The 14,869-nt window shown below is 31.5% G+C and overlaps 1 protein-coding gene across 2 annotated transcripts in view; it reads left to right on the forward strand.

The window, feature by feature from the left end:
• LOC140664043 (monocarboxylate transporter 4) overlaps positions 1–14,869 on the forward strand; it is a 76,630-nt gene that overhangs the window by 26,087 nt on the left and 35,674 nt on the right. For both annotated transcript variants that reach the window (XM_072888745.1, XM_072888744.1), the window contains 2 exons: positions 13,261–13,700; positions 14,449–14,611. In XM_072888745.1, the coding sequence (XP_072744846.1) occupies positions 13,533–13,700; positions 14,449–14,611 (331 nt within the window). In that variant the 5' untranslated portion in view covers positions 13,261–13,532. The remainder of the gene's footprint in view (positions 1–13,260; positions 13,701–14,448; positions 14,612–14,869) is intronic.

A 14,869-nucleotide genomic window follows, 5' to 3' on the forward strand; every position in this document is an offset into this window, starting at 1 on the left:
TATAATTAGCAAGAAGTACCAATTAGTATCCACGTTAAACATGATACAGGCACGCGATCTAACATCTTGTTTACGGACGAATGATCGAATGTTCGGTACACAAGTAGAAATTCGCAGCCCGTTCGAGCGTGCACGAGCATTAATGGAATATAATCTGTGGAAAGTATCGCATCGTTCACACATATCTCTATTTGCGTTGGCGAACAATCATGATTTATGATCCGCGAACTGATTATCTTTTGCCGAACGCTTTTGCCGCATAAAAAACTCTTTATTATGCTCGCTGAAAGAGAAATAGAGAGATTTCAAAGCTTATCGAGAAATTTATGTGCCACGTGTTCTAGATTTGTAGTACTTTATTTCAGTCTCAAATTCGCGAATATATCTAACAGTAGGTTTTTTGTATGTATAATTTATAATATTATTGTATATAATGTAATTTTGCGAGTTAAATTTTATATTAATTGTCGAGCAAATATTGCGTGGAACGAAAGTAAGAGTCTGTTAATTACATTTCCGGCGTCTAGGGAAGAAGAAAATAAGAGAATATTCCATAACATAGTTATAAATTAAAACAACAAAAGATGTAGAAGATTGTTTTTTCCTTTTTACTATTTACATTTTTATTCGCACCACCTTATATCTTTCGAATTATCAAATTGGATTATATATTACGTACTCTTTTGCGGACAGAACCTTTAAATTGCTCAATTACCGCAGGTACTTCATAACACCCGCAATAATAATTGAATTAAATAGCACTCGCGCAAAAATGGAAATGCGGAATCGACCTTATTTTTTGCTACGCGCGCAAAGAGTCGAGCGTCCGAGATTTCGACAGGTAACCGAAAAAAAATGCAGAGGTTCTTTTTTTTTTTTTTTTTTTTTTTTTTAAATTCCCTTTGCCAGTATCGATCGAGCCTAATTAATCGGCTCAGCACGCGCACTGTGCATGCGAACACGACGAGAGCACGTCCACGAATCACGCGTTGAGACTCTTGGTGCATTAGCATCGCTGCAATTAGCTCGTTTCGTAATCCTCCGATGTTCAGTGACGCTTGCGATCTTTCGTTCTGATTTAGCTATTGATTTAAGAGGTTAATCATTCTCTCGGTCATGGATGTGTCGATTTGAATACTGCTTAGACGCACTCGATCAATATGTTGGTCGTTTTAATATTTTTGTAATTATCATATACAATTTATTTCGGCGAATAATATAATTTATACTCTACACTAAAGTAAATGTACCACGCAGTAATGAGATAATTTAATACTTAAAACACTCTTCTTTCTGCTAGTATATGCAAAGCAATTGCAAATTATGTGAAAATGAGTGAACGCGCCAAGTATAGCAATTTTGAATAAATAAACTTTAAGAGGTAAAATTTCATGTTGCCAATTCGTTTATACATATACATGTCATTTTTCTTTTTTTTTTTTTTTTTTTTTTTAAGTTTGTAATTAAACTCATGTTTGCATGATATTATTTAGTTACAAAATTTGTCTAACTTCCACGTTCCAAAACAAGTAATCTAAAACTGCATAAATATACGTTGAAAGGAATGGAATCTCGAAGGGATAAAACGTCTCGTTAGTTTTTCGAAAAACACAAGAGAGTTAATTACTTCTTTTTACATCGGTACTTAATAAGTTCAAGAGAACTCGGATGCATCGAGAGATCGTAAAATCGAACGGTAATGTGCGACGAACGACTTATTATCGGATTAATTCGGCCTGCTAGTCTCTTTGGTGCCTACTGTCCGGAGTTTCCTTACTTTTCCGATCTATCGTTGGATAAGACGGAAGTTGGCAACGATGGGATGGAAATCGAATTAAAAAAGGGGATGGGAAATTTGTGAGAGCGATTAGATGTGTTTGTGTGTCCGTGTGTTTGTGTCAGTGGATTCGATTCGATCTGCTTCGCTCGCTCGACTGTGTTCATTGCCTTTTGAAAACTGACTTCCGCTTACAATTGCTTTAAGGATTTGTTAATGAGATTTCGAGCTAACGACGAACAGAGCATACTAACTTGATCTTATTATAAGGATTAATAATCTATCGGTTTATTTGACCTAATTCGATTCGACTTTTCCTTTATTTAAACGTTTTTTTAAATTCAGGGAAATATCGAGCAATCTTATCGTGTTTATTGTTTAAAATGGATATAAACTAAAAATAACCAATTTCATTTGAAAATTTTATATCATGATATGGAACCAATTTGAAATATTAATTAAATTTTATGTTACGCAAAAGAGTTAAATATTTAATCTCCCTTTTTGGAGATGAAAGTTTTGTACACAACCTGTTTATTTACGGAAAAATAAATTTATTTAAAATCTATATAAAATTAAATTTGTAAACACGTAGCTCACCACGTAATATAATCTGTTATACATAAACGAATTTTAAAGAAGCACTATTCTCAAACTTTGTTTGTATTTCGTTGAAATTGCATGAAAATGAAATTCTAGTTTTTTTTTCTACTAAAGCAAACTTTGCATGCGTATCAACAAAGGACTGTTTTTTGTTTTTTCGACCGAACTCTCTCGATAATTCAGCCGCATTCAGTTGCGCGCGAAGAGCGAAGGGCAATCGGATTAATTCCGAGTCGTCGACCGCCCACACAAGCCTCTACTTTTTCTTTCGTTTCCCGTGGCCACGAATAGACAGGATAACGAATAGCACGAACGACGACTGAAGACAAATAGCGACTTGTTTGTTCATTACGTATGCTGGGAAATCTTCAGTCAATGATCTAACTGAATTCCTACATTTCGAATAAATGCTTCCGACAATCCATCCATGCACTTAAATTGCACATAACGTCAGTTGAAAATTATTTATGAAACTCGATATTTTTGTCAAACAAAAAACATTTTTGTGTAACAATTCTTTTATATATGTATATTATTTGGTTTGTATAATAATTTATGTATTATTTTATATTTTATATACATATATCAATTATTATTTAAAACATATATTGCATATATTGTATATTACACATATACATGTAAAGAAGTGGGGGAGCGGGAGAATTGTATATCATTAGAAATTTTGCAAAACCGATAAGCTGGTAGGAGAGTGCCTTATATAAAAGTTTTTAAATATATAAGTACCTACATAAATAATTAATAAAAGTGATTATTTAAAAAAAATTTTTTTCTAGAATTTTGCAAAAATAATTTTTATTTTAATAAAAAGGAACGTTAATAAACGTGACACTGCGTTAATTACAAAGGCTAATCGGAGCTTTAAAAGAATAGACAAACCTTTGATAAAGAGAGATAAATGTTTTGTCGACACATATGTATGTAAAATGGGAAATCTCGGAATATAACATTTATCTTAAATTATTTCGCGTCGAGAAGTTGTTTGTGCGCTACATTATTATCACCAACGTTGTACGAAATAAAAAGATGATTCGAATTAACTAGCCCAATTAGAGTGGCAATTAATTACGTTGTCGCTGTATACATTTGTAAAGTTGTTAAACTCGTTAATTTTGAAATTGTAGCGAATAAGTGTCGGCAATGTTACCGTATTTAAATCAAGACCTTTTATTTTGTTACACAACTTTCTACCGCACGTATTATTTCTTTTTTTCATGTCCAAAGTCATGTGATATTACAAAACTCATTAAACTATTTACTATTGTTTTGTTGTAAAGTCATATAAATCTGTCTTTCTAGTAATTTAAAACAAAAAGACTTTATTTCAGCTAGCTTTATTAAATTAGTTTTAATGTTTGCAAGAAAAGCTTCCTATTTATTTTTAAATTGCAACTTTATTTACTGATTAATCTCGATAGATTTACTTTTAATATAATTGAAAATTTTTCGAGTTTGTAATGTAATTAAAAATTTCATTTAACATTAAACATATTTGAAGTTTGAAGAAGCTGAAATCCTCTCGGCAATTTTATAATCTTTCAAAACAAAGTTTTTAATCTTAATATCTTAGTAATATTTGTATATACTTAACAAGTATTTTAATCTATCAACTTATACTCCATACTGTTGGTTTTAATACATTCTAACCGTACAGATGGGATAGTATATTTTCGATAATTTTGTTAATATGTAAAAGTGTTTTTAAAAAATCCGAAAAAATTTATCATTTATCATTTTTGATCCTTCTAAATATAAAGACTAGAGAAATAAATTTGAAAAATAATTCCCTTAAATATTGTTTCATGATTATTATATTTAGTTTCGAAAAATTACGGACAAAAATAACCACCAGTACAGAATAAAGCATAAAAAAAAAGAAAAAATATCTTGTAGTAAATTTATAATGAGTTTTATATAATTATACATATACTAATTTCTAAAAAAGAAACGAAAGTTTTATCGTAAATCTCAAATATTTGTGTATAAAAATTTGATGTGTAACGCAATTACAAACCATGCGGAAAGAAAAATAAATTTCTCCCAAGAAGCATACAGAAAACCGATAAGCCAGCCATAATAACGACAGGATCGACACGTGCATCTCATCCTTTCCGTCATCCCCGATCCATCTGAATCCATCGCGCCGCGTCGAGGACTTTATCAATTTTTCCATGATATACATCCATCGATAAGCTCACCGTCCTTATATTCACATCGAAATGTCTCGCAGTTTGTTTCGACGAAACGTATAACAAACATTTGAAACGATCTAACGGAGAATCGTGATCACGTTATATTTGTAACAAAATGTGATCTCAGTTTAATTAAATTTTTAAAATTGACAATTTTGAAAGGTATAAATTCGGCGAGAGATTGCCAAACGAGATATGATTTCGGTGCAATCGTTTCACACTTTTGTTCCTCGCGGCACATCTAGTCAATGTACGTAGGTATATTTAACAGCTGTTACACGCGCGGTTCTCGTATTATTCGAGATCCCAAAATATACCATCGTGACGTTTACATTCGTCGAGTAAAATCCGACCTACCACGATCGTCCAGGTGTGTGTTTTTCGTGACTTTTGGGACATCCTGTACAGAAAGGAACGTAGGAGAGAAGAGGGGTTTCACGGGATGAAATCAATAATACGCCTCCATTCAAAGCCGCCATCGATGTCCTTATGGTCGTGAATATACGGTGAATGCACCGGATCGTATACTGTTCGCCTCGTTTAACGTCTTAATTACCTGTGTTTCGAGGGACACTTGCAATCTCGAAGACGCGTCTGTGTGATTAGCAACACAGCGCAGTGATAGGTACTCTCGCCCGAGGGGGGTACACGAACGCTACCGAATACTTGAGAAGCATGTACATCAATCTTCCGCGAGCCATTCCCGTCCGATGCAACACGCGCTGCAACATCAGTATCAGTTTTCTTGAGGGAGGTATCAGTTCGCCGGCAGCATCATAAAATCGAAAATACCTTCCCTCTCTCCAGCGAAATATTGAGCAGGGATCTCTATATGGTTGTTATTCCGTTATCGATTATATGGGTTATTGGAGGAAGCGGTGGGAGAGTAATTAGGACGATGGTGAATAAATTTGTCATTGCAATATTCTCGCCAGTAATATAATTAACGATCGTTATGTGAAAAATGGTAAATTAATCAAATGGTAAATATTGACTTCGATATGTTCAGTCGCATGAAGAAATAATTAAAAAGTAATAATTCAATTATTAAAAATGATATTTATCTGTAGTTCGCAATTATTGTAATCGAGAATATATTTTTTATTGCAATTTTTAAACGTTGTAAATTTTTGTTTATCATTTTCTTTTTTTTTTTTTTTTTTTTTTTGTTACATTTGTATCATATTTACTTTGGTACAAAAAAATAAAAAGTAATAACCTGATTATTGAGAATGATATTTACTTATTCACCATAGCTGCAATTAAATCTATATTATTGCACATTTTCTGTTATCCACTTTTTTTATACTTTATGCGTATCATATTTATTTTGATATTTACATTTGCGTAAAAGAAAAAAAATAATTGAACAGTATATATAATAATTCGATTATTGAGGGTGATATTTATCTTTTGCAATTACTGCGAACTAAATCTCTGTATTTCATCGCAGTTTGCTGTTAGCCGTATACTTTTGTATTTGCCGTATTTCATGCGCTTGTCACATTATACTGCAGAAACAGTTTTAGATGAAGATAAGTATTTATTCATGCAGATCAGCGTCGGCGCAAGACTTCTTTCAATTTCCGCGCAAAGCTCGCCGCAATTTTAATAGTTTCCAAGTACATGTCGGTTTCTTTTGCACAAGCAACTGTACTCGGGGCGAGAGGAGAGACTTCGCTTGGAATTTGCAAGTCGATATCGGCTGGTAGAGTTTGCGGTTTATTCCCGAGCGCATGACTCGCGCTCCACCAATCCGATGAAGATGAATAGAATATGCGCGCGTATCGGCAATTAGAATCTACATCTTAACCACATTGAGAAAGAGGGAGAGAGAAAGAGAGAAAGCATTTGCGATAGATATGGGTCATGGAGTTTTATCGATTGGAAACGCTCTGAAAAAGATGGGGATCCGGAACACGACGCGCGTTCCCGTTCGAATATCAATTTCCCAGATATGCACATTTGTTTAAACGTTTTTTTTTTTTTTTTTTTTTTTTTGCGTGGAAACAAAAGCAATACGCGCGGCAGTCAAAACAAATCTCGACGCGAGGATTGGTTTGAATTAATAATCAATTATGGTTATGATTTACTTATGCGTTGTCATGCGAATGTGGCAGTTATTAAAACCATAAGCATCGACCACGTATGTAGAAGATGTAAATTACAGATTAACATAAATATATAAATGCCAGCGTATTCTAACTAATTAACAAAAAAACAATATTTTACATTAGTATGTATATATGTTAGAATATTTTGTATAGTTTGTTTTTTTTTCCCAAAAAATGTATGAGCGTTTTTACCTAATTTATTACTGTAGATATGCGTAATTATTTGTACTAAACTACAAATTTATTTTTACAAGGACATCATAAATGTACATATATATATAAAAATTAAAATTTCTGCATTTTATTAGATTAGAGATATGTAATTGCAATCACACAGCTTTTGTATAAAAAATTTATTCTTTTCTTTATTTTATTATATTTTGAATTTATTCGTTAAATCGACAGGCTGATCGCCAAACAAATAATTAATCTGTAAAGTTGTGAGCAATCAATCGGAAAACATACGATCGCTCGCGTATATATTTAACCGCATGTGGCATATATTTAATCGCAATCGCGAGCGACGGGATATTCATAATGCAGCGACCAGCGACAAATGTGTCGAATCGAGCGGTGATCTGTGATAAATAGATAGCTCGTGATTCAATAGCTATTTTATTCTGACCGGTCAATAATACATTTCGGCATCAGTTACCCTTGTGAACATATAGGAATAGTCACGATATGATTCAATGAAACGGCGCTCATATAGTCGGTTCAAATGTTCAATATTTAACGAAACAAGTTGACCCAGGTTACAAGCTTTTTTTTTTCTCATGGAATAATCACAAGCACAGTTTAGATTGATCATAAATCTTAAAAATTTTTCTAAATCTATGGCTTTATTTTGTATCAAGATATTTTCAATTTTCTAATCTGTTATGCAAAAAAAAATATTAGAAAGATTTACCGAAAAGCTTATATTTGTTCATTTATTGGAGTGAGGATCATCATAAAGAAAAATACCAAATGAATTGATTAATCTGATATATATTTTGTAGAACTAAGTACTATAATTTATTGTTGCTAAATATTTTGTAATTGTGTACTAGGATTACGATTACGAGATATCTTGTAATTAATATGAACAGATACGGAGTAGGTTGAATCAGAAAGAGCTCCCACACGTTTTGTGGTTAACAGCATTCACATTTTAACTGTTTCACCTGACAAGGTGTCAGTTTCACATTGCGGTCATGTCGGACCAGCTTGATGCATACGTTTTGTCCCAATTACGGAAGCGGCTCGTTTAACAATGGTATCTTATTTCAAACGTTACCTTCTCAACACCGATTTTGTTGTCAATTGATCCAAATTTACTTAATTTGTCACGTAAGCATATCTTTCGTGACAAATATTTAATAAAATATTTTGTCTTTGTTGCATATGTAGGACAAGTTTTTTTAACTTAATCTGAAATTATTTGTTTGCTGACATAAATAAAAAATTTTTTGGTTTATTATGACAGATTAGGTTGTCACTGTTTTATCATATGCAGCAGAATATATTATAATTAATATGTATTACTGAAAATCTTTTATAAAAGAAAGTTTTTGTTATTTTCTGTTAACTTTAGTTTATGTCAATTTTGTCACTGTGATATTAATTAATCCGTACAAATCTAAAACGGTAATTAATTATTTTAATTGGAATAATTAATGGTGTTGTATCAAATCAATGTAATAGAAGTAATTAATAGCGAAATATCAACTCAATTTACATAACATAATACTGCTTAAAAATATAATATTTATTAAATAAAATCTGTTCATATTTGTAGTTATATGATTATTTAACAAATATAAAATATCTTAATTAATAACTTTTCTGCTCGCAATATATGATATATTTCGGTTAATATATTATAATACAAAATAACGAGTAATATAAAATATTACTTTAATTAATAACTTACATAAAATTAGTTATGAGACATTAATTAAAGTTAACTGAGGTTTTATAAATTCTCTCCAACTAACTTCGTCTCTAGAGAAGGTATAAGAGAATCACTTAATTCTTGATTAATCTTAACGTTTATGAGAAATGAACTATGTAAGGATATCTTGTTATGATTGAGACAGGCGTCATCATACATCCCAGAATAATTCGTGGAGCGCATTTGTTTGCGAAATAAGGACGGTTTTGGCACCATCTCAACTGTCATCCGAGAAAGCTCAGTTGGTATTTCCCGTTCCAAGTTGCTCGACAGAGGCTCGAGAGTTGACGATATCTTTTGCTTGCACACCCATACACCCCGCGGGCAGGAATGTTTTCATAGAAAATTAGAGAGGCAGGAGAAGGCGAGAGATGACGGGCTCGTGACGGCGATGGTTACACGATCATCCACCGTGGTCGCGCGGGGGAGTGCTCGGGGGTGGATTCAATCTAGTGGGATTATCCCGCGGCTCGGTCTCTATCGTCCACTGTCATCCCTTGCGCACCCCTGCCACGGATCTTCCAACGGCCTGGTTTTCTGAGCCAGACCGGAATTTCCTGTATGTCAACACGCATCTTTTCGTCGCGCCCGGCCACAGAGTGTCTTCTTAATCCTTCGCGCGTCGATATAGAGTGATATTAAATATTCTATTTTTGGAATATTTCAACTGTCTAATATATGTTTCTTTTAAATTTTTAATATTTCATTTTAATTATATATTTTTTATGTGGACACTTCGCCAATTTGTACAGATATTAGATAATAATTTCCATCAGTAATGCCATGATATTTAATTATCGTTTGTGACACTTGTATAGGTTTTTAAACTGTTTTTGTATTATATTTGTATATAAAAAGATTGTGTAATATTACTTTTTTTAACCAAAAATTTTTCAAAGTTTCACTTTTTAAGTTAGCATTGTTAATAATTTTAATCTTTTAGCGGTATCAATGTTGATATTTTCCCTTGAAACCATATTTATCTTTCAACGTTGTTCGAAAGAGATGGAGGTCGCGAGGTTACGTTTGTATAATCAATATACACTGTGGCCATTACACGCATGGAAGAACTTGGCAAAAGCAGTAAGGCAATGTAAGCATAGACCGTACGCAATAAAGCGATTGCGCGTATCCAGTTAATTTCGTATCTGTATGCATAAATGATAATTATATGGCGCCGCTTTATTTGTGTAGAAACAGACTTGTTTTACGATATGCTTTTGCGCGTGCTCGCTAATTACAATGTTATTCGATATTAGCTCACTAACATATGAAAACCCAAAACATATTTACCGAGGATATACTCTTCTCTTTCGGCGATGAACTTATAAATGCGCCATAATTAGAACTCAGTTAATATTATTACACTATACAAATGTATCCCAGTAATTATAATGACTCGAGCATAACGAAATGAGCGCTTTCCATTTGTTATATATTCAGCTCATATGCGCAATGCATGTAACAAAATATACACAATTATTTATCTTTTTAAATTTGATTATTATTTTTTTTTTTTTTTCATAAGACTCTACGCTTGATATTAATCTTGCTAGATAATTTAACTTTAAAACATGTACACAGTTTTTTCTCATATATATGCATTGTAAGTTTAATTGCGAGGGATAATTAAACATGTAGCGATACGTGGTATATTTGCGATAAAAATAATAAAGGAGCGAAAAAAAACACTGTTAATTTCACTAAAAATATATTAAAAGTTTAAACTATTTATATATCCGGTAACAGAATTCTAGCTATTTCAAGTTATTTATTTAAATGAATCCCGAGTTATCTCGTCAACTGAATTTGACTTGTGTTTAAAACTGCGGAGAAGACGAGAGAAGATTATATAAATATTCCCTTCCAGAAAGATTAAATACTCATCAAAATTATTTCTTTAGGTTACACTTCTTGGCCTTTTAAAGTTACGCTGGATTACATGGGATTGAAAAATACTTTGGAATTACATCGTCAAATATTACAGTTTTTTTAATCAAAGATTATCAAGGCTATTTGAGCCAATCAAGCGAGGTTTTTTTTTTGTGAGGGATAAAATATACACATTGTCGGCACGATGTCGTGTATTTCTGGAGTTTCATCCGTTTAGCTGAGCCGATTAAAAAGCGCTTTGTGAAAGGATTTATGACCGCGGTATTCTTAGGATCGTTGCGAAAATTCTCCTCTTTCCCAACGCGATGCTCGTCGTCGATATGAGAGCTAAAATATACGCCGGAGCAACGAATACAAATCTGCTTGTTTTTAACGTTTGTGTTATTCTTATTTTGTGAGACTTGACTATATGTGTACATATATATATATGGTTATGATATCAAGCTTGCAACAGAGTAAAGCGAAGGATCAACGGCAAACACGATGATGGACATAAATCTTGCGAGATAAAAATTGCAGAAGATCCAATGATACATAGTCTAATTCTAAACAAATAACAGGATTTATTATTTACCATATTTGTTTCGGTATATCTGAATGTGGTTAGTCAAAAATATCACAACTACACAATTTTCATAAAAGAGTAAAAATCATTCTTGTAAGAATTATAGTTCGTTTTTTTTTTTATTTAAGAAGATTTATAATTTTGAAGCATTATTTTTACAGTACTGTACATATATATATATATATATATATGTATAAATAAGATAGAAAGCAACAAAAGGTAAATAAATTTTATATTGATAACTTCTGTACTTACAAGGCATAGATAAATAGAATATTTGTAAAAATTTAATAGATATAATAACAATGCCATGTATCAAAGAGATCATTTATAATTAGCCAGATCACTGTATAACACTATTTTCATCATAGAATATACATATATCCTATGAATATTTCAGAATGCCAGAAGCGATACAAGCCTGTAGTGGTAATGCATAAATATCAATATAGTTAGATTGAAATGCACCTAGAGTTATTACGTGAAATTGAAAGATCACACACGAATGATTTTAATCCTATTAACCACTTTTAATCCTATTCCGATTAAAAATTCTTTGTAGTAAATTATATACTTTTAAGGAGAATATGATTATCAAAATCATATAGTGTACATATAAATGTCAGAAAATTTTATCAGTCTAAGAATGTTAATTCTACCTTTGAGTCTTAAATTCAATTTTTAATTATAATAGATTTTTAATTATTGATTTTAATTGATAAATATTTGAAGAGAGATATTTATGTCATGTAATTTAGAAAATAATATAAAAGATATTAAAAAAAAATGTAGGCCGCATAATTTTAAATCGAAAAAGAATTTTTGCTAAAAGTGCAAGATTCATTGTTGGTTAAAATTACGAAACGGTCAGAAATTAATTGAATTCGATCGACGAAATGGAATGTGTTTTCGGCGTATATGCCAATAACTCGAAGCAACATAACTTGCGTGTATGTGTCCGATATGCATCCGATATCAATTTTATCCTCATCGACTCTCTTCTCGAACGAGTACATACATAAAACATTCATCCTATAAATCTTCACCTATAAATCCAACGAATTTTATTTGCATTGCATATATTTGATGCATATATTTGATTTTATATATTTGATTTTATATTCGATGCATATATTTCATGTTATATTTAATCAGAATGCTAGCTTCCTGGAAAAACATGGAAAACCTAGATTTTTGAGGGATTTCTTTTATACCTAGAAAAATCAGGGAATTCTCTCATGGAATTTTATTAAATTTTTAAAAAATTCTCTTTGATAACTTTGCTTTTATATTGTAAACAAGTCAAGTGAATTAAGCATTTAAATATAAATAGATATATATATATATATATATCTATGTCTGTTTATATATTTAATACCTTACATATTGAATATGCAGTACATATTTTTTATTGTAATTTTTAGTGATAAAAAAATGAAAATTTTACAAAAAGCATTTATTTTTTTACGAAAACTATTCAGTTTTTTCAACATTTGCAAATCTAGCACTTGCAATTTAAGTGGCTCTGTATTTTTGTTTCCTATGAATAAAAAATATTAAAAAATGTGTATAATGAAAAAACTTATGTTTTTAGGAAATTATATTGAAAATCTTTAAAATATTTTTTTTATCTAGAATTTTGAACAAAAATATCTTGAAGATTAAAGAACTTTCAAGGAATTTTTGTTACAAAATTTAAGTAGACATTCTGTTAATATTTTATCTTTTATTAATCGATTATTTTTGAATATGTAATATAATTTATAAAATTTTATGATCTCCAACTGTATAATAATACAAAGACTGTTACATTTTGCTTGAATAATTCTACATTGAAATTCATATTTCATAATTTTGTTCGAAATAAATTACTAGTTAATTGAAAGCAATGATAACAAAGGAGTTTTAACATATTATAACCAAATGTATCGTTTTAAGAAATGAAATTTTCACCAATTACATTTAAAATTATGATTTTTCTGATATATATCGTATATTATATCGACATATCTTCCTATTGAAGCGTTGTTCGAAATTATATGTGCATCTGATTACAATAGAGAGAACAAATTTAAGCAATTTATGCGTGGACACGTATACAATATAATTATTAAATAATTAAAATTACAAATCAACACACGTTTTCTTTTCTTTGCTTACAGACCAAAATGGAAAATATTTTCCTAATTTTGAGCACAACGTCAAACGATCGTCTTCACAATTCGCCGAGACTCGTCTAACGTTACCCAGCCCGGAGGCGGAACTCAAGCTGAATTTGACAGTAAGCAAGAAGGATGTAATTTACCTTTCGCCGATCCTCGCTGAAACGGGGGTAACGTGACGTGAATAAAGGTACATCGAGCGAGAATAGAAGCGATCGTTGACATCGGCGATGTCGGAAGCGTAAAACGCGGCGCGTCTATTCGCCTTGAAGATGCTGGTGGACGACTGCGGAAACGGAATGGGGTGGACTGCAGCTAGCGTGCGCGGGGGATGGTCCACCCCGGGAGGATGTAGAAATTCAGCCATGAGCTTCGGCGGCAGCGTGCCGTCCTTGCACCCAACCGGTTCGATAAGATCGTTGCGCTCGCAACATTCTATGGTGAGCACATACATAAAAGGCCTGGTTCCGTTTGTTATCGTGATTGTAACGCGTTCGCAATTAATCTCTAATTCATTTACTCTCCAATCTTTAATTAATCTAATGAGATTCTCATATAATTATTAATTAAAGTCAGTCAAAGATATTTTTATTTTATTTTTGAGAAATAAAATTAAAATTAAAAATTATTAAAATTGGAATAGATGTGTGTGTGTTTGGAGAGAATTTTTATAACATTTTTTAAATTAATATTAATATTTTTGTGTACGCGAGTGTTATAATTTTTGGAGAATTTTACTATATACAATATATAGATTCGTATTTTAATTAAATTTAATTGAAATATTGATATTTTATTTATTCAAAATGAGACGCAGTTGCACATTTTGTGTACAAGTATCAAAAATGATACATTTAAATTTCAAACAATTTTTGAAAAAAAATATGTGAATTTTTAGTTTAATTTTTCTAAATTTTTTCACATGCACGATACTGATAGATTACATTAATACTTTAATTATACATTAATAGTGATAAATAATCTCTCTCTGGTTTTATTACATCCTATCGCGTGCATCAGCGCAAAACAATATTTCATGATAATAATAATAATAATAAATATACATGGATGAGTGCAAGTTCTACATGAATTCCTCGACATCGTGTTTTCTCTCTCTCTCTCTCTCTCTCTCTCTCTCTCTCTCTCTCTCCTTCTCTCAAGCTCTTTGAAAATTTATCTTGCTTGCAGGCTCCCGAGACACCGCGAAGATGCATACATTGTCATCCGGTACATGTTCCCAGCACCCCCAATAATTACATGCAACATCCCATGCAGTATTATACGCCGACTCATTGTATGGAGGGTCAAAATGGCACGTATACACCGCATCGTGGAAGTTCGTATCATGGCGGTGAGTTTACTTTTCAGTTAATAATTAAGCGGTTTTTCATAGGTACCTACTGTGAATTGAATACAGATTTCCATACTCCTGTTATACAAGATTTTATTATTAACGTCTATTCTTTTTACCTGCATAATTTAATGTTAAAATATTTTGGATATTATGTATATTATTATTATTATGTAAATTATTATTATACATTTATTAATTTAAATTTAATATAACAAGATTATTTCGTTTATTAAACGTTTATTAACTTGTGTGCGC

The sequence above is a fragment of the Anoplolepis gracilipes genome, chromosome 3 (genome assembly GCF_047496725.1).
Source record: "Anoplolepis gracilipes chromosome 3, ASM4749672v1, whole genome shotgun sequence".
NCBI lineage: Eukaryota > Metazoa > Arthropoda > Insecta > Hymenoptera > Formicidae > Anoplolepis > Anoplolepis gracilipes.